This window comes from Centroberyx gerrardi, chromosome 4, assembly GCF_048128805.1.
Source record: "Centroberyx gerrardi isolate f3 chromosome 4, fCenGer3.hap1.cur.20231027, whole genome shotgun sequence".
NCBI lineage: Eukaryota > Metazoa > Chordata > Actinopteri > Beryciformes > Berycidae > Centroberyx > Centroberyx gerrardi.
Window position 1 is genome coordinate 13,901,326 of NC_136000.1, and position 24,889 is coordinate 13,926,214.

At 40.1% G+C, this 24,889-nt stretch overlaps 1 protein-coding gene across 1 annotated transcript; it reads right to left on the minus strand.

Annotated features, from left to right (window-relative positions):
- On the minus strand, positions 1 to 24,618 carry iqch (IQ motif containing H). Its single transcript, XM_078283052.1, has 21 exons — positions 24,568 to 24,618; positions 24,061 to 24,183; positions 23,839 to 23,936; positions 23,588 to 23,663; positions 23,332 to 23,451; positions 20,092 to 20,185; positions 19,509 to 19,634; positions 18,781 to 18,974; positions 18,068 to 18,613; positions 15,133 to 15,199; positions 14,089 to 14,172; positions 13,778 to 13,959; positions 12,575 to 12,847; positions 12,226 to 12,414; positions 6,830 to 6,950; positions 6,221 to 6,507; positions 2,934 to 3,092; positions 1,459 to 1,581; positions 1,232 to 1,293; positions 398 to 506; positions 1 to 168 (listed from the first exon to the last, which is right to left on the minus strand). The coding sequence occupies exons 1-21, from the start codon at positions 24,616 to 24,618 to the stop codon at positions 82 to 84; spliced, it is 3,171 nt and encodes a 1,056-aa protein (XP_078139178.1). The 3' UTR covers positions 1 to 81.
- Between the last annotated feature and the right edge of the window lie 271 nt (positions 24,619 to 24,889).

Genomic DNA, 24,889 nt, shown 5'->3' on the forward strand with positions numbered 1-24,889 from the left:
ATTTATTTGGTTTGTTGCCTTAAATCAACTTTGATCCTCTGCCCAGCTAACAGTAGTTAGTTGTATCAGTGACCCATCTGTTTAGGTAGCAGCTTTGTTATCCTCCACTGCCTGGACGTTGTTCTGAACAGTCATCTGCAGTACATCTTCTATGTCCTTGATCAGATCCTCAAATAAACACAAGAAGAAAAGTTAATTTAAATAACTACCCATTACTATTCCACATGAGCAGGGTCTTTCTAGCACTTGCTCTGATTTCACTACTTTTTTTTTCATTAACTGGTCACACCTTTCTTCATTGAAAATAACATTCTAGCTTACTACAGCTCGATTGAATATACAGTATAGTCTCATGATGTAGATGATGAGGAAGATCGTTAGGCCATTGACATGGTACCTTGAAATTAGTCTCTCCTTGCATTTTCGGGGATGATATTTCCTGATGAATGACTGACAGATTTCGAGCAAAGGTCACTAGGGCTCCCTGGAGATCCTCTGAGACGGTTCTATTAACGACACCCCAAACAAACGAGTTTACTAATGATCCCCGTGTTGCCAGCTAAGAAACAATCACCTTGTTTATCTGGTGGTGTTGGTTAAATGAAAACTTTCGGCTGACAACATCCTCAGTCTTCAGGGGGAGATGTGAGCAGAGCTTGACTTAACCGTTACAGCACTGCGTAAGCTAAAGGATTTGTGATAAATATGTTAAATAACCCTCCTCTTAACAGCTGCTGGGGATTAGAACAATATTTGCAAAGCCAGAGGTCTGACATCTTAATCCTCTGAAGGAAGTGTCTCTACTCTCCGTTTATAGAACTCTTTCATCCACTTAATACTCTATTGTCATTTTATGTGCATGCCCATTCTCACAGAGGGAGGTAAAGCAAACATACTCAGAAAAGAGGATATCATACAGATATAATTTTTGCTGTACAGTATGAGCTTGTGTATAATAGGTGATATTTACCTTTTTATCAGTAAATGAACAGATACTGTATGCTTGTGACCCACAGTAAGGGCATGATGGAATTAACTATAGGGTCTGCTCAGTGTCAACAGTTTGTGCCTTTTTTTTAGGCCATTTTGCGTTGGTTTTTTTTCTGAGAGTGAACCCTAAAATCATTTAATGTCAGAATAAACTGAAAGGAAGCAGTTTAGTTTTCCAATTTGATAAGGAAGTATAAGTATGTGTATATGAGTGTAATGTGATATGTAAAGAAATACTTACACCATTCCAAGACTGCCTCTCTCACTGCTGTCATGGAGAGCAAAAACAGTGCCTTCCTTCCTCTGCAATTAAACAAGAATTTCTCAAGAATTGTCACAAGAACACTGATAAAAGAGGAGCTCTATCGTCATATAGTGTGGATTAAATCAATTATGATGCGTGTCAAAAATGAACAAGATGTAATGTTGATGAAAAGGCCAATAGGTTCATCCTGACAGTGTTTTTACCTTCATGTCAAATCCTATGCCTTGAGCCTTGCACATCTTAAAGAACACAGTGGGGTACACCATGGAAAGGTTAGTGTGAAACAAGCGGCTCCCAATAACCGCATAGCGATTAGCTGCAGGAGGCTGTGAAAAAAAAAAAAAGCAAGAAAAAGAAACAGAGACATGGAAAAAAATTTAATGGGGTGTGTGATTGCTGGCATTTGTCCTTTCTATCAATTCTCACTGTGGCAAAATCATTTTTACGTTGAATTATATTCGGGGTTAAAGCATAAGTGGTGGTGCCATGGTGCATGAAGCAGTGACACGGCTACAGTAGAGATGGCTGAACCCTGTACACATGTCCTTAGGGTCAGTGTTGAGTTTAGGGAGTATGTGTGATTAGTGAACATGATGAGTGTGGGGCACATGTGGTAAACTGTTGGGCCTTTCTTAATTAACTGCGGGGAGGAACAATTAATGTTTGGAAGACATGCCAAATACAAGATGAACTTAATTGTATGATGCCAATCAAAGGAACTACAGTTTTGGGACTGCACATTTTTGCATTCATCATAAGACAAAAGCACTACTGAATGCACAATAATATGACACATATCACCATAAAAAAAAGAAAAAATACAATTGATTCTGAGAATATGCGTGTCATAAGCAACACTAGAGGGGTTGATTACTTAAAAGTGTCAGGGCTCAAGAAGATAAAAATGTGCCTGGTTCACAGGCACCTTTGGGAGACAAACAGTAGGATTAAGCCCCTGTGAGCACAGGAGATAGCCCATAACTCGCTGCGATGGCCGTGTGTTTGCAGTTGTCAAACATTGGACCCTCACACAACAATAAAAGTGTCCAGCAGGGATTTAATTGTGTTTGTAATATGCAGGCCCCTAATGATGGCCACTGCTAAAGCCATTAACCACTGCAGTGGCTCAAATGCTGCACTGAAGCACCAGGCCACCAACTAAATGAATGTTTGATAAAATAATACAAGTCGCGGATTAACAAGCGTAAACTCAGGCATGCTGCTAATAAAAGAACTCTATTGTTTAAGGCCTGGCACCAGGTTGATGAGGTGTTCAAGCATGCATACACATGCATAATGAATACGGTATGAATTATTAATGTGTTGATTATTTAGGCTCATCTATCAAAATGATAATGAATTCAGCACCTAAACACCAATTGAGCTCAGTGCGTAATTACAGTATTTAGTTGTATTTAACAAAAATCAAGAGCAAAACACTGATCTATCTTAGTGATTACTGTGGTGGTAAAATAATTAGTTTTGAAGCTCTGCTTGTTTTAGACCAGCTAGTTTCAGTCTTGTTGAGGTCAAAAATTAACTATATAATTTGCAAAAACAGCTGTAAAAGTATATAACATCAAAATACATTAGGTTAAATTGTTAAATAATGCTTCTCACATTTCATATAAATGTAAAATAATCAATACTGCCACTATAAGCAGACATAAAATGGTACTTTGGCTGCTATCTGCCGTGCAGAGGATTTCTCTTTGATTGGCACTGGCACTTCTAAACGGCATGTGCGGCAATCCAGCGTTCCACCAGTCAAACTCAGAAGCATCTGGGTCATGGCCAGCTGGTTACTGTATCTCAGGTCCACATCAATAGCCCACACCTGCAGACAGCACATCATGAAACCTATGTCACAGCATATGTCATGCAAAATGAATATAAAACATGGCATTTCACCACGCAGCATTATAAACAGATAGATAAAACAGGGCCAATACCTTTTAGTCCTTAAAATATTATCCATGTTGAGAGGCAGGAGAAAGGAAAACACTGTTAATGGTTTCTGTGCTACAGATTTAGGTATTTCAGCTGTGGAATGACACATGCACAAAGTAGATCCTTTCTTGAGTATTTGGGTCCATTCTGCCCTGGGCTAGTTTGTTTGGCTTATGTCCGACGAGGAGCTAACTTCAGATATGTATGGTAAATGGCATCATTATAAGTATATTAAGGGGTCAGGTATGGTCATAGCCTTCCGCTTAAACAGGGCTAATTTTCCCGATAATAACCTAATAGCTATGCCCTCTCTTCAAAAGTGGCAAATAAATCACCAGTGAAGGAGTTGTTAATAACTAAGTGGCAGTCGGCTGCCTCCCTTTGCTGTTCCTATTTGTCAAAGTAAACGCTCCTGCCACTGAATGCAAATAGCTGCCTGCCTTGTGAACCCCACTCTGTCTGCAACCTGAGCGCTTCATCTCCACTAGCACACGGATATCTGACCATACTACACAGTAATTCTCTCACATATTTTTTATTCAATTCTAAAAGATTGTGATTCAGATAAGGCGGGACTTAGCTAGAGGCTACATTTGCTTGCAAAGTCTGCTATAATCCAAGATAAGGCTAACATTTCCTTTCAAAGTGAGTTTAAATAGTTAAGATCATAAATTATCAATATTGTACATTGTAGTAAAGATTTTTTTTTAAATGAAATGTTTGCATCTTTAAAAAGGCTGTGTCATGCAAAATTTATTTTTCAGCACTTAAAGAAATACGCCAAAATATTTTTAGTGAATAAAAAATGGGGGGTTAATGCTTAGGATTTTCTTTGTGTAAATATTATTTTCAGCAATAATCTTGTAGGCCGGGGGTTGCGCATAGCACTAGAATGTTTGTTGTAGGTGGTGATCTGGAAGAGCTTTTTTGCAAATTGCATAAGTACATTTTGCAATCTGATTTTTGTTTACTAACAACGCAGCCCTAATCTTTAAAACACATACACAGAATCAGATGAACATAAAGAGAATATATACACATTCAGTATTGTAAGTAGACCTCGGCAAAGCATCAAACAAAATTGCAGACTGTGTGCATACATGTCTAACAACAGTTCAGCAGTATGTATTGCACTCAGCATCCTGTACTGCAGGAGGTAGCTACCAGTGGATAGATGTGAGTCTGTATGCATCAGGTTGATACCTGGGGCTGGGTGATGGGTACACTCCACAGAACCATTCACTCGACTCACTAAAAATCATACCCCGATGTCCCATTGTCGCTCTTAACAGAGCCGTGGGAAATGTAAGCCTGGATTGTACCTGTTTTCTATAGCCTTGCATTTTCATTAAAATCCCTGATGCTGCAGCTGGGGCTCCACCATTCCACAATGTGAGGAAAGACTGCAAGGGCAAACATATGTGACCCACTTCTTCCCATCAAATAAAGTAGGCGGCTTTTAGCAACAGGTTTGAATCTAAATTGATGTTTAAATCCAGACAGGTTTGCCCATGTGGCTCTCCTCTGTCTGGGCTCTGTATGTGGCGAGACGAGTAAGAATCTGCCTTCAATGTTCCTGCTTCTATTGAAGCACATACTGTTTATGATCTATTCTTAATTACGCTGTCAGTGAAACCCATTCAATTTCTGGTAACATCACAGCTGAGATTCATTTTTGGGCTGTCATTCTATCATTCTTAAAGAAAGAGCAGCTTTGGTTACTATGATAAATTTGAGAAATAGCATATTTTGTGATGTGAGATAGTATTACAAAGCTTTATCACTGCAAAGACACCTTAGTTTGTCTATATGAAATTTTGAAATGTAACAATTACTATTAGGTGTAATGAAGTGAAAGTCCACAGTTATGGCAGTTCTTCTGACAAAAATGTTTTTAGCAGGATTTTATATATGAAAAGAATCAGATATAGCGCTGCACTACTATGAAAACTCAATCGCAAATATTTGAAGTTTCAAGACACAAATTGTGCATTGTGTAACCCTGCTTTGGCTCACACTATCTGTTAGTGTCCAATTCATAAGATACTACCCTCTAGTGGCAAAAATGCCCTCAACTGCATCTACTCTAAATCCATTTCTAATTGGGAATCATTTATGAATGCTAAAATAAATACAGCATCAGCAGGGAAAAGAAAAAAAAATACATAGGGAAAGATTTACTAAAATGTTGAAATGTCCTGAATAAAATCCACTATATGGAGGAAGATAACAAATGGTGCATTGCTTTGTGATGGATTGTTTTAGGAAAAAAACATAAACAAAACACGAGAAAATATTCTGTGGTATTCATACCCCTTTGTAAAACTGTGAAGTAGGTCCAGTACTTCCTCCACTGTATTGCATGTTCAGTATTTTATAGGCCATATTATAAACAAAGTATTTCATTTTACAGCTCTGGATCAATAGACAGTCAATGTAGCCACATGTTAGGAGCAGAGGTTAAACCATCATAAACCAGTCCATTTCCAATATCATAAATCAAGCAGGTTTCAGCAAAACTAAATCCTGACAAATGAGATCAGATTTCCAAGATGTCTTGTTTTAATAACTAGACAAATTTCAGAGAGGGCTGCAAGTAACCAGTCAGGGGTTAAACACTGACAGGACATCCCCATGAAGCAGTCAAATCACTTTAGAATGACCTATTGTCTGAAAGATAGGTGCCTCTGACTTTCTCGATGTTGTAAGGTTAAAGGGCAAACCTTAAATGGTGGAATCAGTATATTGACACAATAAGACCTGACAGTTTATTAGATGGCCTTGTGAAACATTTGGTCCCTGTGCCCACTGTTTGCCTTGCCTGTTCCGCAGCTCCCAGGGGAGCAGTAGGGGCGGCATCTATCTGCTCATATGGATCCCTGATCCTGCCTAAAAATTGATCTCTGTGACCAGTATGGTGAAATGGAGAGCTTTGACACTGTGTGTTGGAACAGCCTGACATATTTATCCGGGTAGCATAAGCTAAGGCTTCCATTTGCTCTGGCTGTGTCTCACCTTCTGCTCCAAGGTGCTGTGGTTCAGAAAGGTGGCCAGGTCCAGGGAGACATAACCTATGATGAGACGCTGCAGACAGGCCCGGCCCACACGCATGCAGATGGAGTGCAGCGTGTCTGGGCAGACAGAGGTCTGAGGGACAGAGGAGCCCACAGTCTCCAGCTGACAGGAGCCGTGGAGCTGGTCTCCACAGGACAGCATGGTCACCACACCCCCAGGCTCCAGCAGCAGATCTACTGTCAGACAGGTCACGCTGTCTGACGGGGGGTAGGCCTCCACCACTCCACCTGGACACACAGACGCACGGTGAGGAGAGAGGGATGGCTACAATACAAACAAGGTTGATTGAGTCAGAGAGCAAAGGTTACCCATAAAACAGCACCTGAGCTCTCTTTTGATGTTAGCACTTTTTTTCATTGAAACATTTAAAACATGGCAGTAGCAGCTGTTTAATAACCAACAAGAGTAACAGGAGAATGAATTCATTTGTCAGTTCACATAGGCAACATTTGGGCACTACAAAGGGACATAGGAAATTCGAGTTGGCATATTCTAAATGGGAGTATTTCCTGGTGAATAGCATTCAGTGCCTGACAATAGGCGTCTGACCTTGCCTGAGGAAGGTCTTCAGGAAGCAGGCCCAGTTGGGATAGCAGGAGGTTTTAGCAGGCTGGGCGTGATGGGCCAGCCACTCTGGGACCTCATTTAGATATCTGAGCAGAACAGGCTCCTGCGAAAAGTAAAGTTAAAGTGTATACATCAGGGATCTACTGGATCCGAGTTGGAGGCAGATCTAAGGGCACTATGTACGTTTGTTCATTCAATCACACGAGAGCAAGTCTTGGTTACTTTATTTTGTCCCATTATCATAGCATTCCAGGTGTCCACCACATTGCTGGAAATGCCCTTGTATTATCCGGATGACTCCAGTGACTAGCTGTTATCCTTGAGACCTTTGGTGGCTGCTTCAATTTCTCTGTGAGTGTCTGATGGATACTGCGAGAGGGTCTATCTGTGAGTGACAGCCTATTATCAGAAGGCCTCAGGAGTCTAATGGCTTTAACTCACAGCCATGGAGACAGCACCTGCCCTCAATAACAACTCCCTCCACTGGGCGGCTGATGAATACCTAAGCTAACCCCATCTATCTGGGGATCAATCAGGGCTTGACTGGGATCGATATCACTCTTGTTTCTGTAACTAGGAAACGCCATAATGGTTTCACCACTTAATTATGCTGTTAATTGCCAACTTTCGCTTTAGGTGTCCCTTAAACAGTTTGGCAACTTAAGTACATTCTCTCATCTGACCATGCTGTAATGTAATGATTCAAGTAACAACAATGGCTCCACTAAATGTTAATCTGTCATTTTGCTATATACTATAAAATTGCAATTAAATGCTTATGTCGACTGCATAAATTGCCCAAATGAAATGGATGAGTTGATTCCTGAATATTCTTTTAATTGCATAGAAGGGGAATTATTTTGGTCACACACAATAAAATCTGTGAAACTGAACCACCTTCTTACCTGTCAAAAAGATAACTAAATTCTGAATGGAAATAATGTCTTTGTTCTTTTATCATTCTATCTAGAGCGTTACTTTGTTTTGAGTATATTCTGTCTGGCTTCATTGGAGATGGAACTGGAGATTATGCTGTTGATATTCCAGTCATGTAACAGCCATCATCATATTCAAGTACTGTAAGAGGCGAGGTCAAATGCTACACAGTGATTCTCCCTACACAAACCATAAAGCACACAATGGTGCGGCAAAAAGTGTAAGGGAACGGTTGCCATTTTCAACGGAAGAGCAAGCTCACCCCAGGACTTTGCCTATGCAGTTCAGAGAAACAGCAGGACAGGAAGAAAAGAAAGAGAGGTATTTTGCAATAAATTATTTGGACTTAAACTGCGAGCAGTACCCTGTGATAGGATTCAAGCTTTGCTTGGTGTCCACATAAAGCCAAGCAATCTGGTCATAAATAAAATAGATGTAGCCCTGCCTCTTTGATTGCCATTTAATCTCTCCATTACACAATGAAACAACTGAGAAACTATGTATTGCGAAGAGACGGGGCAAAATCTGACTTGCCATACACTTTGTATGCACATTAATTTACTATAACACTGTCCCACCACTGCCAGAGGGACAGAGCTTCATCCTCAACCACCTACAGCTCATGATTAATTTCACATGTAATAATAAATAAAACATATGGGTTACTAATATTAAATACAACATATATAACATATTTCACTTCCATAATTTTGCATCCCTGGTTGAATTCAGCATCTTAGTAGTAGGGTAACAAAATGCCCTCTGGAAAAACATTGCAGTTGCATCGAGTTGTGACCTTAAGTGAAAGCAAAAGAAACACAAAACAAACACTTATCAAAAATGGACCACAGGAAAATGGTTAAAATTCTTAGGGATTAATTATGTTCAGGCAGAACAGTAGATATTGGAAGTCGTCTGTGCAAACAGAGAGACTGCACAATATTTAGACAGAAAACATCTGTATAAAAGTCCCTCTAACTCTTTAGTGGTGGTGATTATCAAATGACCCATTTCGTTGACAAACTTAACCTAAATAAGGTGTTGCTCAAGATCTGTTTGTACACAGCATGACAAAAAGAAATACTCCATCTGTTGACGCTATTAGGTGTAATTTTTACCCTCTTGTGCCTAATGATCCATACGCAAGCTGTGTGTTTGAGTGCTTAAGTGTGTGTATGGCCCCCTTCAGGCATTGCATGGGTGCAGATCTACACGTCTTTAACCTCTCTCTGTGTAAATGCTGAAAGAGGCCTGGGGGCTTTCTGCAGGCTGAAACATTGTGCTGGAGGCCATGGGCCTCACAACATTTAGAGGAGCACACTATCCTCTAGACCTCTGTGAAGCTCCTATAGTGTAGAATGGCCCTCTCCTCCTCCTCTTTCTAACCCTCCAGCCTTCCGTTGCCATGGCCAAAAGGGATCGGAGGGTTGGTATTATTCTAAAGACCACATGGCATTCTTGTATTCTTCTCTGTGTGTCAGTCCACTATTCTTCATGCTGAGCCCCCCAGAACAAGCAATAATTAAAAAATATGCACGCAGTCTGTTTAAAGTAAGGCCAAGTCTACTCTCTTATGCCCTCAGTCTTTTTACAGTGATCATCAATGGTACGGGACACCACATTGAAGTACAGAAAATATTTTTATAATATATACTGTAGTTTAATCGGCACTTATTTGCTTATTTTTTGGTAAACAATGATCTTGGTGTTAAATTATGAATTAATATTTGAAATGCTTTATTTAATCATTTGTGTTTCATTAATAATTCATTAAATTGCTACTATTTTAATGAACATGGCTTTACACATCTATAAACCTTATGCTTAAATGTTTGCAAATATTCAGAATTGCGAGTATCTATCCTATTCACTAGCTGTCATTGCTATTGCAATTAGGTCTATTTCCTTTCAGCCAAGTGCTACAGTAATGAGTGCTATATCTCAAAATATGCTGCCATGCTTGAGCATCTATCTACAGTTTCTGCTGTGAGGAGAGGATAGCAAGGAGATACATTGATATAAAATATTCATATGTTTGAGTCTATGCAACAACATAGTTCTATAGGCTTTCAGCACTCTATAGAACTCATAAAGTTTAAATTGCCAGCTTTAATATACATAAGCATAAGCATAAGCATAACAGGAGAATGACGGTATAATAACTTTAGGGGGCTAATACATTTTGAGGGAAAACAATGTCATAACAAAAAAAACCTCATCCTATGAGGAGCACAGGATGTGGGCTTGCCTTTGATTAAAAGAGCAAGGTGTAGAATAAAGGCCAGTTAAAGTGTTGTGTCCATATGGCCCAGAAGCCCTGAGGCTGTCGGCCTACACTGGGGGCCTCGGCACTCTTCCCTCTCCATGGGACCCCAGCTGGTGAAACAAACCCCATTTACTTTCCTGCGCTGCCTCAGCCACCATTATGGACCTTGGCTGTGGCTCAGCCGCTCTCTGCCATAATTAACAGCACCAATGCCACAACAATTACAGCCCTGCACCACACATACACTATGAATCAAAGAAGGAGCTAATAGGAGCAAAACAGAGCGAGCCATAAGAAGCTTGAGATGGCTGCTGCTCTTTGGAATAGAATAAAAAGTAAAATCATTGTGCTCAAAGCCCACAATGATTAGCCTGTAATTAGTTTACACAAAGCTCCCTGTTAAATGGCAAAATACGGTAATTAACACATGACAGAAAATCAAAGGCTACTTTGTAAGCATATGAGAAATAAGCGCCAGAGGCTCAGAAGCTGTGTACAGATTTCAACCATACTAAATGAATACTTTACTAATGATTAAGTACATATTATTTGTTTTGAATAAGTTTCAGATAAAATCTGAATATATTCTTTGAAGAAGAAAGTGAATGTTGATTTTTTTTATGGAATAATCCTAATAATCAGATTTATAATTCTACAGTATTTGTATTCCAACATCCCCATTAATAATAAGAGAAAGACCCATCAAATAGGGATGGGCTAAGACAGTCAACTCTATTGTTGTACACTGTGCACTATGTTACTAGTGTTTTCATGTCTACTAATTTGATATAAGCCAATAAGGCCTAGATCTATATTTTGATCTTTTGTTTTATGACACCAAAGTTCCTAATCCCACCAATTTTATAAAAGTTGTGGAAAACTGTCTTAAATACGCCCTATTAAAGTCTCATGATTCATCTAGAATATGTCATCACATAGAAATTCTAAACTAGACTGAGGCTGCAGGTCCGTGTTCAGCACGAGTACAAAAGAGGAAATAGACCAGAAATATCTTTTATCTTTCTTTCTGCCCTTTTTCTTAATTAAATTAAGAAGAAATTGTTAAGCATTCTGCCTCAAAAAATGCACAGTTCATGCTTTTTATTATTAAGATAGCCAAGAAACTTGTTCTTAAGCCTATCCACAGTACAGCCTCATTTAAATATTGGCCTTTCTTGACACTGACTAGTCAACTAATCGTTCTGCCAACCCACCGACTAGTCAAGCTTGAAAAAATTGACTTTTGCACATCCCTACCATTGAATGAGTGCTATGGATGGACACAGAATTAAAAAACTCAATGCAATAATGCTAGAAATACTATCAGCTGCAATTAAGGATTAAAGTTTTTAGTCCCCCTGGCACTTCAATCTACTTTGAAGACATAAGCCATGAGTTCATTAGCATATACACCAATGTACAGAGAAAGGAGTAATCTGTGACCAGAATTATTGTACTGTGTTTTAATTGTCACTGCCAGGTGAGTGAGGGGATTAATACCGCTGGGCAGTTTACGGTCCTCTCTAACACACCAACACTAACTAATGGGTGTGCCTCAGAGGATAGATAATGGCTGTGTGTATACTCAGATATTTTAGGTATTGATTTAATGCTCTGTGGCTTAAGGGATGATGCTGAAAATACTGTACCACAGGGACCAACGCTGTGTGTTATGTTAAGGTACCTACTCCGAGCTGAATGATGGTGTCTCTCTGACCCCACTGTGACCTATGCTTTGATTCATTCATTGAGAGGCATGAATCTAACCCATTTGTGACCTGTCTAGTCTTAGTCTAGTCTCAACCAGGAGCACACACTCCATTTTAATATCTAGATGTTACTATAAGAGCTTAAATTTAAATGGCTGATTCCTCATTGGTATGGATGTAATAATAACAGCAATAAACTATGTGTGTAGCACTTCTCTAAAACCAGAGTCTACAAAGTGCTTTGTAGGAAGCCATAAAAACAAGGCATAATAGTAAAAACATCAATTTAAGTAGAAGAAATAAGGGAAATAAATAAAAGAGAAGGAAAATAAAACACACAAGAATCAAAGGCAAGTAAATTCAATAAAATATGACATAAAACACATCTATAAAAATGTGCTTTAAGAAGTGATCCCACAGTTTGTGATAATGAGGGAATGATGTAATCCTTTCGGTCATATCTATACCTGAACCCATTCTGTGTTCCACAGATCAGGACCATGGCGACGGTACTCCTGCAGGGCCCAGCTATAGCAGCTTAGATGGCACACATCACAGCACGCCGTGCCGCGGCCGCCCTGCTCAGAGTCCACCTTGAAAAGCCAGCGCTGCACATCCATGTTCTGAGTCATCAGCCTGGCCAGCGTTTCATGAAGCTAAACCAAAAGAACAGACGCGAATTACAAACTAAATGACAAATATAATTACAACTGAAAAGTTATATAAATCTTCCATGTTATCTGGCACTGCTGAGGGACCCCATGCTGTGGCGGAGTCTGTGTGTGCATTTGTGCATGTGTGTTTTTGGTCTCTGACCTGGTTAAAGGAGTAGATGTCTCCCTGCCCAGGGGTTACATCAACCTCTGCCCCCGCGAAGATCCTCCTCCCTCCAGACTTGGTGCCGTAGAGCTGCGCTACGGCCGGCTCTGGGCCCAGGATTGGCACTCCCAGCTCATCAGCCACTGCCAGGTCATCCACATGGGCCACTCCGCCCACGATATAGGCCTCCTTGCCCTGGATCAGGTTCCTGATACGCTGCAGGGTGCATGGGCTGTACTTTAGCAGCGTGGACAGGCACATGTTATGGGTCTGGGAAAGAGAAGGGGAGTAAGATTACGGCAGGAGCTAGGAGTTCTCTGTGTCTCTTCCAAGGGTTGTTCCTTGACCTGATTTATCACTGTGTACACACAACAGATCTATTATTGTAATAGCCAGCAGGGTTTTGACCTCTCCTGTATTCCAGCAGGTTGAATTGATAAAAGCTGCCGGTGGGAGGCCTCCCCTATCCTTCACATCTTTAATGTGTGCTAGCAATGAGCTCCTTGGGAATACAACTAATTACTTCACATCTGTATTTATTTGATCCACATGGAATTATCCCTTCTGTCACTGGCAGAATGCGCTGCCAGCCATGGGTAGCAGTGATTCATCTCAGCAACACGTCTGGCACAGTTTAACAACAAAACAGCAGGAAAATCAATAGGGAGAAATGAAGAAGACCATGCCATGTTGTACATTTAATCTAGCACGAAAGCGTAGGATGTAAAAACACAACATAGTAAGACCCCTAATTTTATTATATTGAAATAATCAAAACAATGCAGAATTGCTAAAGAACACAGCATTTCAATAGAATAAATATTGGGTTAATTAAAATGCATTTTAATTATTCATTGAACACCAGCTAGAAACCATGAAATATATTTTAATTAAGTTTAACTTAATATAAGTTGAGTATGTTTACCTTGACCTAATGTAGATGTTCCATTTAAAAACTACTAAAAGGAAATTAAAAATATTAAAACAGACAAACACAGTGTAACTGTCACAGCACAACTCTTTAGTAACAATCTCCTCTGGTACCCTCTACAGGACAGTACACAAACTACAGATGCTCATGCCAAACAGTTGATTTCTAAGCAACAACAGATTCTAAGATATTGCTGGAAATATGTACATTCACATTTATACAACAAAAGTTTCACATTTCACAAAAAAAATGGGTGTGATTGTCCTTACCGGGAAATACTCTACAGCATCAGGTGTGAGGATGGTAAAGCGTTTGATGCAGGAAGAGGACTGAGCGGGTCCTGCGTCTCCCACCTCCGAGGCTCCATGAAGCTTCAGCAGGCTGCTGTAATAGTGCAGGATGTCGTCCCCCAGACGCCGGGGAGAGACATAGATCACCTCCACATTTTCATCTAAACACACAGACATGGACTTCATCAAATATTATGATATTATGGGTTCAACTTATTGAAAGGTTATGGTAAAGTGTGTGTGGAGAGTTGATGTGTGTGTATGGTGGTGAGGCAATGCAAAGCTCCTACCTCTAACATCACACAGTCTGCTTATTTGGATGTTCTGTAGGACGTCAAACCCCTTCAAGCTTAAGCGCTGGCTCTGGGAGTAGCCTGCCACAAAGAACAGGGTCACAAACTTACACCTACAACACAACATGGTACATTCAGAAAGATTCATATTTTCTCTAACTGGCTTTAGTCAAAACCTGGAGCTTTGTAAAACTATCCTCAATTCTGTAAGCTACTAGGAAAGCAGGTAGGCTGGGGGGTGGGGTGGTTAAGTCTAGTCATGCAGTACTGCAATCAGATGATTAATTTAACTTAATAACTAGCAGGTACAGTGTCTGTCGTGTTCTAGGAGCCCTGTTGTGCCATGTCCAGCCACCACTGAGTTACATCCAGTGATACTTCCAGGATTTCACTCTATGTGTGTCTGGATTTCTGCCTGAGAGAGAATCCTCAAATGAATCAAGGTAATTAAATGATTGGATTCATGCTAATTAACAACAATGGGGTTCAACTTTCTAATTATCCTTGCTCACACAGCACTCTCCGTAGCCACCCCAAGTGCAAATAAAGCATTCCATCTGCTAGTAATTAGGCTTAATAATTTTAGACAATCGCTCAATGATTTACAATGCACATGCCTGATTACAGTCTAAATGTGAGCGCCACAGTGAAATTAGGACAAGAAACGATCATAGCTTGCACTCTATGTTTAGTGCAAAAACAGAGTAGCTTTTTAATCTTTTTGTTATTTGATTTTTTTGGGGTTTTTGTTTTTTTATTTTGGCTCAGCAGTAGAGCAAGACCTTTGTGCCTCTTTGAAAATATTTAACATAATGGCTTTTCATTTGCTTAATCTGCAAATTAAATGGCGATTGAGGCTAAATTGTTCAGTTCCCTGGCATGGGGACTGTCATCATCCTCTGAGTGCTTTCCTGCAGAGAGCCATTTGAATGAGACAGGGCGGCTCCACCAGTGCCACAGACTGGGGCAGCAGAGTGTCGGGGTACGGGATGACTGCTGCTAGATCAGATGTGTGTGTGTGCAGCAGGCAGAGAGAGCTACCTAATGACGGGATGTGGATAATGGTCCTCTTGGAGGACTGGATGTGTTTCCAGTTGGCTGCCAGATGCTGGGGATGGAGGAAAAGGAGTGATCAGAGAGGGGACTGCCTGAGCGCACACCCACCCACACACACACACACACACACACACACACACACACACACACAAATCATCACATCACTGCATAGCTAAAACACATCAAGCCAGTCTCTCTCTGGGCCTAACAGAAGCAAACCAAGCATAAAATACCACCTTAATTAAATTAAGCGCTTACTTAGAAACATCTTCTCCCAATTAATTCAATCAGCAAGGTACATGATGCTACTGCCAGGGGAAGATTAGCAGGCTTAATTAACAGGGTATGAATGTTTAAAGGGTGAGAACATACATTTAGTGCATGTATACACACACAGTGATGGTAAAACTAAATGAACTTGTAGGTACTAATTAATATACTGTCAATGTTCTCAAAGATGTTCAGCCAAGATGACAGCGCAGACATGACATCTGCACTGAATGGAAAAAAAAATTACATAGCATTATACATCTAGGAAGATTGTGCTGTCATACTGCTCTCTTGAAGAGCTAATCAGAAACAAACATTTCATTTTGTGAGCTTGGAATTTTAAGATTCTATCTGGATAGAGTGCAGTTCTGAGATATTGAGCATAAAAGTTTTGATGTCCTAGCTGGCAAAGCAGTTATGTAATCAAATCTGTCTTTACAGCTCAACAAGACCTGCACCTCTGTGGTACTTAAAATGCAAAATATCAAAATCATAGGACAATTAGAAATTGGATTTGTAAGAGGGCCCAAACAGAGATAGAGCCTTAAAAGGTTCTGTAAGGTCAATTTGGGTTTGGCTCTATAAGGTTCTATCTGACTGTTTGTGAGACAATCAATGGGAATGAATGGGAATTAATATGATTTAATGGTAAAATTTTATTATCAGTTTTGAAGCATATTAAAATTAGATGGAATCAAATTAAATACATTTTGGTATTGTATTTTCTATAGAGCCCAGCAAGACACCATTGTGTAAAATTGCATTTACTCTCTATTCATATTTTTTCAGGTCTTTTGTAAACAAAATTTCATGTTGATATCACAACAAACTATAACATAATGCATTTTCGTGTTGATTTAAAAATGTTCCCTTGACACCCCCCACCCCACTGCCCCAATCAATAGCTCCACCTGTCCTGCTCCACTGCAACCTTAAAACCCTAATCCTTAAATTACATCATGAGTCATTGTAATCACAATGTCAGTTGCCAAACAAGAAATATCACTTTAAAATCTCATTTCACTTTTAAATCTAATTTTAGTGTTATCATAACCACATTTTTTTATTATTACAACACTGTACAATATTTATATCAATTCACTGGTACACTGATACTAAACTGCATTTTCTGCACATATTTTTGTTGTTACTCCTTGTCGACTGTTGTTTGTATCTTCTAGTATTCCATGAGGATGGATTGGACACCCTCTTCCTGGCCTGTTTTCACCCTGAATCCCCAACCCTAATTCTCCCTTTGTCTTCCTTTTTTACTGATGTTGCTGCTACTCTCCTCTGTTTATCTGTCTATCTGCTTCTCTCTGCTGTTCTGTGTTTCTGCTGCTCTCAACCTGCGATAAAAAAAATACTAAATCAATTAAGCTACACATTCTGGTTATAGCAACAATCACATTGCATCGGTCCACTTCTGTGCTTGTTTTGAAAAGACTGTGTTGGAGAGAGTGGTGGAGCTAACTAAAACAAACAGCCATGCCTCCAGTGCAGCAGAGACCAAAGAAAATACTACAACATACAGTACTTATTCAGAGAATGTTTTTTTCCAAATTCTAAAGCTGAAATGATGATCAAATGAAATGAATGAAATACTGGAACGCACAAAAAGAAAAAAAAAAAAAAAAAAAGGGGGGGGGGGGGGGTATTACATTCTGGTTTTATATATTGTTGTAATTCCCTGCACAGATGTGAGATTCGAGCACAAATCGTGGATTGTAACCATCTTTGGAGGTGCATAAAATAGGATGTTTTCCACAGGACAGGAGTTGATATTAGGCATAGAGATATAACAGTTATATATATCATATATAGTTATATATGTTATATCTCTATGATATTAGGCCTATATCCACATACTGTAGATTCATCAGATGATAAAGATGAAAAACCTGTTAGTAAAAAACAATGGCCATTCTAGGCCATCTGATGTTAAGACTATGTAGCTAGACTTAGCTAGCTAAAGCTAGTCATTACATCAGAAAGCTAAGAATTTAGTTGGTAAACCAGCGATTAGCCTCTATTAAGCCTAAAAGCCCCACTTAGGCTACCCTTCAGTATTATTATGAAAAAAGTGAGGTCATATTGTCATTAATTTTAAAAACATTGCTATTTTCTGGCTTGCTTGCCATTATTACTACCCTTTCAGGCTACACTAGCTAGCCTCTGACAGGAAGTGGCTCAAAGTTAGCTTTTGATTGGTCCTCACTGAAACACTGAAGTTTGGGATTGGATGGGAAATATAACCTTATGGTACCAATCTGGTATGTACTTTCTGAGATAGATAGATCTTTTTAAATATTTAAACCCAAAAGGTACTTTAACAAAAGAAAATAACACTACACAAGCATAAAGTAACTTTCAAAGATTATGAATATCTGAAAATGTGGATAAATTAAATCATTTCAGATAGAACCATATAATTCCAGCTCACAATTTGTCTAAATTAAATTGATTTAGAAGTTTTAAATCAATGTATGTCTACATGTGTAGTGCAAGGCTGCATTGTTGGATTTCCATGGAGTCAAAGTGTGAGAAAGAGAGAGAAAGAGAAACAAAGGCAGGCAGATTGAGAAAGTGGGAGTGAAAGAGAAATACTGAGTGGAGGGGGGAGCAGAGAGTTGGATATAAGTAGCCTCACCTGGGCTCTGTTGCGGTAATTCTCCAGCTGTCTGAAACGCCTGGCCTGCAGGGCCTTCCTGACACGACGCATCTGAGCGTGCATCAACCATGAGATGGCGATGGTCCCTGCCGCCCACTTGCGCCGGCAATGGCGCAGGTAGGTTGTCCGGGCTAAGTAGCGCCTCCAGCAGGACTGGATCCGGATGGCAGCCGCCTCGATGCCTCCCTCTCCCTTGTAGCGCTGACCTGGGCGTAACACCAGGTCCAACACCTGCTCCCTGTTTTCAAGCACTGAGAGAAGGCCCATCAATGGAGGATCCCTCCTCCAGCCAATATCCCAACCCAGGCCAAAGTCTGCCAGTCGCTCCCCGCACACCTTGGCCAGAGGCACAGCAAAATCCCTGAGCAGCTTTTCCAGGGCCTCCAGAGCATCTACCAGGTTACCCCAGCACAAGCAATAGTGCTGCTTGAAGCGACAGAAATCTGCAGCCATTGGGTCAGTCCGTCCCTCTGTGATGGTGAAGGGGAATTTGCTGATGGCTACAGGAACTAGCACAGGGACATTCTGCAGAACACAGGGAACTAGGTGAGAAGCAACCACCCTAGAGTTTGATAAAACAATGATAACTGTGGGAAATCAGAAATCAGTTAGAAAGAAATGAAATCCTGTCTTTGATCACCTCTTTCTTGATTTAATTTAACATCTACTTGCCACTAGTTCAGTGTGTATACCTGATGGCTTTCAGGGGTAAGACAGTTGGAGCCTTGCATCATACTCCTGTAGCCTGTGCTCTTGGATGTTGCAGAGGGAGGAGGTGCAGGTGCTTTGGTGGTCCAGGTGGGCGTGCATTCTCTGCCAGTTCTTTCATGGGTGGGTCCAGGTTCCTTTCCCCATGTCAGCTGCTTATGACACCTGGACTTCCAGTCTGGAGTCACAAACAGACAGGCTCAACTGTACTCTATCAATGCCTGTGGTTAATCAGGTGCAACCAGCCATCACTGTCAAATCTGACTGGCAGCTGTCCCTATATTTTTAACTACAGATGACTCAGTGAGGGATTTGCACTAAAACTGTTCCAGAAAGCGAGAGAAATAGCAGAAGAGAGCAGAGCAGAGGAGAGGATGAATAATAGCCAGTGTTTTACCAATAAGCTCTCACAAAATGCTGGATTGCCACAGAGGCAGGGCTTTTGTTATCAGGTTCCCATGACAAGCTTCCTAAATTCAGGATATTTTCCAAGCACAGAACTTCTGCCTATCCAAGCATATTCAAGCAATATCCAAGCAATATTCTTCATGACCAGGCAAATGAAAATCACACGTGGGCCAGTTCAACCTACTCATAGGAACGTGTTCATGTCTAACATATTGAAAATAATTCTCTTGAATTTATAAAACAAAAGTTGCAGGAATCAGGTAAAATGTATTATCTGCTGTAGAATTCCTGGAGAAGCACTGACCCATCTTGGAGGAACAGGAATCCTCTCTGCGGTGAAGAGAAGCGGCCTTCTGCTGGATCAAAGAACGAAGCATATGCGCATCTGGCACTGTTGAGGGAAGCCTCTTCTCCAATAGACTTGAAATCCCTTAAATATAAATAAAATGCATATTAATGTAAGAACCAATGATATCATACGTTATTATAAGATAAGCTTGTTATTTGCTCCAGTATAAGGCCATTAACTAGTATCAATACATTAATACACACTAGGTACTTCCAATGGTGCTTTCTCCATCAAGGTGGATTTGTGCATTTCTTTTTTCTATTATTTTACAAATACAATAGCAACTTTCAACACATTATCCTTTTCTGTGATCATCAAACCTTTAAATAGAAGCCCAATTATGACTAATAGACGCATCTCAAAACCACAATTAAATAGAAATTAAAGTCAAATTGAAAATAAAATGAAAATAAAGACTAATGCAAATCACAACTCAGTAGCCTGGCATTGAATATAGTGGTTTGAGTGATATCAAACAGCCAGGCCAAAGCAATGAGCATGTGGAGCATAACAGAGAGGTGGAGAAATGTCTGTTTACCTGCTCTCATGTCTTCCTCAGGCCTTGCCAGGTTGCGATGTCCCCCTGGCACAATGGACATCGTGGGACCTGTGATTACTCTGTGATGTGTTTCCTAAATAGAACACAGTCATAAGATCTCAACTGGTAGATTTGTGACAGATCTGTGACAGAGGCATGACATTTGACTGTGAGGATATGCTCTCTATAGCGATCAAGTAGCTCTTGAACCAGTCCTGAAAAGTCATTGCCAACATTTAAACAAAAGCCTGGCCCAGCTTCATCAAAGAAAACACACAAACTACAAGTTTAATAGCTAGAGCTTCTTAAATTTGAATGTTATTTTTTGGGTCAGTAGCTAGACTTTCTTCAAGAGGGAACTTTGTAAAAGACTAGGAAGCGACCAACCATTAATCAGACCCGTGCCAGCTTGTTGATGTCAGAAAATATGACTATCTGGCAGAATAGGTGTGAAGGGGGGGGGGGGGGGGGGGGGTAGTGTACATGATTACAAACAATAGATTTTCTGCATTCATTAAGAAGTGGGAGAGCCATCACACAGACATTGACAAAGTTGTAAACTGGCCAATAACCCACTTCCTGCAGCAATTAATCACAAATTGGCAAAGATTACAGGTTAATATAAAAAACGCTACAACTTAGTATTCATTCCTCTCTTCTGCTCATATTTAAAACACAATACTGAAAAAAGAACAGACCAAACTACATATCATAATGAAACTAAAATTAGATTTCATGGCCTGATTTAAGATACACAGGACAATGCTTATATGGAGTAGCCTCAATTTCCTTATTCAGGGACAGATTCACATGTCTCATTGGTCAGAAAACACGTATAAAGTTTGTGCTGCTGATCCTCCAGACCTGTCACCTGATGTCCTCCTCCTTATTTCTCCTCAGACCACTGAGCTCTCTGACAGACCACAGGTAGTAGCCAGGTGCTGAGAGAACCTCCCCTCAAAGGCACACATCTGTTTCAGATGGGGTTGGGAAAAGGTGGCACCTTTGTAAAATTGCTAAAATGCAAAAGCTGTTTCCCTGGCATGAGTAGAGTGGAGAAGAGCTGGCCTGAGTTGCAGGAGGAGGCAGCAGGCAGAGAGCCAGTGGTTAGCAGTTGGGTAAGCTACGGCTGTCTTATTGGCATGCTGGAGCAGGTACCCACTTCTGTCCTGAGACAGCTGTAAACCAGTAGCCCATAGCACAGCAATCAGGCGCCAGTTTCTTTAGAAGAATGCTGATGTGCTGCAATCTGCTGCTTTCTGCTTTTTTCAGCCAGTACTTCCATCCTCTCCTGTATCAGAGTGACAGTCTTGGCCTCTATTTCTCATGTCAAGTATAGATGGCCAAAAAATGTTGGAGAGAAAAGTGTGTAAAATATATCTAAAACGAATGCCGACCTTTGCAAAGATTAATTTGTTTGCTGTGATAGGTGCAGACTGTCATCACTAAGCCAACTGACCTTTATGTCACTGTCTCTCTCTGAGCATGGAGACTTGAATCATCTATTAATACAGACCTGTCCCATCACTCTTCACTCCAGCATAAACTGTCTGTTCTTAGGATTAAGGGAGTATCAGGGACAGGAACAATGATGCCCAATTCGTCTTAGTTGTTGCAGAAATTCTTGCAATATTTCCTAATCAAATCTTCCCTGAGGCTTGTGCTGTATGCTACAATTGATATCAATAAAGGCTCAGGACACAGGCAATCGATTTCTCACTGTACAGAGAAAAAAATGAGAAGCCATAAGATCATTCTGATTATAGTTTAAGACCTGATGCACTCATAGATGTCATCTATAGGTAATGAGACTAAAGTGGAATGAGAACATCACCTCCATTACTAACAAGGCTAACAGCATATGTAGCCTACTTTCCCCAGCAACTAAAGAAGTTAAACTTCTCCTGGGTAGTATTGGTTCAGTTTTACATAGCCCCAGTCTAATTAACCGTCACCTCCTACATTATTGTCTTGTAGACTGCTCCATCTGCCTGATCTAACAACAAACTGCAGTACATCATCTGGGAAGCAGAATCGATTGTCACCTCCCCTCCATAAAGAGCCTGTCTGGCTCCAGGGCAGACCTGGGTTAAATAGCATTTGCAAGTTCTTAGTGTTTTCTTGAACCTGCTTGGAGTACATAGCACATTATAGTGAATACCACAAAGTTAGGAAAATCACAGGTAAGCATAAAAGTATTTACTTTTCTGTAATTGACAACTTACCTGACACAATCCAAACTGCTGTGGTAAATGATGCGGAAAAACAACACACATCTGTTACTCCAAACAGGTTCAAACAAAGGCTAAATAGTATTTGCAAATATTATTTCAGCCGGTTCTGCTCAAGGATAAGATGCACAGAAATGATCATCACTGATCCTGGCCACCACTTGTTTCATAAATGTAGGATGTGCAAACAGTATGACTCAATCAGGACTAAATCAACACACTACCAGAAAAGTTTCTTCTTCCCCATGCATCCATTACTCAAAGGACAGCAGCCTGTCACCCCACTAAACGTATACAGACACATTAAAGACTACCCGTTTCACCCATCAATCACTTTTGCATATTAAGTGTGCTTACTCGTAGTTACTATGCCCATGCACACTGCACATCTTTGTGCTGTCTTGGTATGCTAAAAATACAGCTGAGACTAGTCTGTACATTGTCTGCTGTCGTTTAATATCAGCAAATGAGCACAAAAATCAAACAGAAAAAGAAAAACAACAGCCACTCTAGCATGGCTGTCTTCACATGTATCGTAGGAGAGGGAGCAAACATTTACTATGGAATAATCTGCATTAAACGTTTCGGTAGTTCTTATATTCCAGCGACTATGAAACGACATAATAACAACCTGAAGTAGCCCTCCTTGCACTTGCACTGTCAACACTTTTTTTGAGAAATCTTTTTGTATGGTATTGTAAGCTTATTAACAGAATTTTCCTCTAAGGGATAACAAAGATGAACCTGACTTGACTTAATGTCTGTGTATTTTGCTGTATTAATGTTATGTGCACCAACTCACCACAGCAAATTTCTAGCATCAATAAATATAACAATTAAAATGATTCTGATGCCGCAAAAAACATATTTAAAACAAGAATGAGGTCATCAAAGGTCTCTGCAAAGTGTAATTTCTACTGGAAGCATGCATGCACGGTGTAAAAACATCTGGTATTCCCAAACTACAATTAAAGATAAACTAATTTACATTCATACACAGATTACTCACTGAATTTGCGCTCTTCTTGTGCAAATCAGGAAGAGGAATTCCACATTTCTGGTGCATAATGGCTCTGTTCTTTGGGTGAGCAGGATTACATAGTAAGCGCATTGTTAACGCTGACTTGTGCTGAATGAGACAAAGAAAAGAAAAAGATTCAAAACTGTAGTTATATATGGTAACATGTAGAGACAGCAATATCAAAATGATGTATATTACTGCCAAGTGGAGAAGTATACATTTCTGAACATGAGTAGTTGTTTACCTTTTCCCCAGGTGAAGGTCCTGGACGTTCTCCCCTTTGCGGACACATGTCTGTAATACTCTCCAGAGTAGGTTTCCTGTGTAAAATATCCTTTTCAGGCTCACAATACCCACCACCACAATTAATTATAATTCTAAACACAGCATTGATAATGTATAACAGTGAGATGGTGAAGTCTCTCTAGTGTAGGCAAGTCTCTCCACTGTATGCTATAATTCAGTAGCAACAAAATTAGGCTTCTTCTTACTTACCATTTGGGAATCTGCACAGTCTTTTTTTGTAAGTCTTCAATGCTGGGAAGAATCAGCAACTGCTTATTCACTGTTTTCAGATACTCCTCTGCACGCTTCTATTTACAAGCAAGAGAACATAGCAATTCTCACTTTCTCCTCAGCAGTCAGTTACATTTGTCTTATGATATTGTAACGACATTGTTATCAGTGCTTATTCTCAATTGTGGAAAGCATCCTCACCCTGATGCCTCTTTCTGTCCTGCGAATGGCAGTGTCCAAGGCTTGAATGTCCAGTGTTTCTCCCTTCTCACTGATAGTGATTTTCCCCAGACTGTGTTTCAGTTGTCTCAAATCATCTTGAACCTGTAATTTACAGTATGAAATGGTCTCTAGCTTGCTGGCCTTCGACAACAGGCAAGCACCAATCAACACAATTTAGCTTTTACCAGCTAGTTCTTACGTAGGTTAGTTATACGTATTTTAAATGTATGTCTGGAGTTTAAACGTAGGCTAAAGTTATGACAATTTGTCTTAGATTTAGTTGCCTTAGTTAACTAATTAATTAATTAACTTAGCTAGACTGTGTTATGGTTATACTGTCATAGTTTACCCAATTTAGCTAACGCTAATCTAACTTCTAAAGCTAATGTTAGCTAACTAGTTAGGTTATCTGTCGAAAATTAGCTTGGCGCTAAAACTTAGATGCAGGAACGGTGTCTCATCCGTTGTTAATTAACCAAACATTACCTGAACTAATACTGTTCCCAGCGTATCTTCGTTTTTAGGCGTGTCAGACATTTCTTTGAATTGCGGATTTATATAACTGAAACAAGTGTCAGAATTCCATGATGAAGACTTATCATATCAGGCCAGTTTGCTAACCATCTTTACTGAATATCTTGTCATTTTCGAAACATTCCTCGTAGCCATGACAACGAGACGCCAAATCCTCCAGCACAGGAGGCATTGTAAATGCCGATGTTGCCCATGCTGCCTAATACAAGTTACAAGTTACAACTTTTAGTAGCTAAATCTTATGAATAAAGTGCACAGTCAGAATGTACATAAG

Bases quoted from the DNA above. Each gene is read 5' to 3' on its own strand.
- iqch (XM_078283052.1), bottom strand. From the start codon at position 24,618: ATGTCTGACACGCCTAAAAACGAAGATACGCTGGGAACAGTATTAGTT. The intron at 20,186-23,331 runs GTGAGTAATCTG...TGTTCTATTTAG, and splicing joins ACAAGAAGAGCGCAAATTCA to GAAACACATCACAGAGTAAT. The intron at 6,508-6,829 runs GTCAGACGCCTA...CTGTGTGTCCAG, and splicing joins GAAGACCTTCCTCAGGCAAG to GTGGAGTGGTGGAGGCCTAC.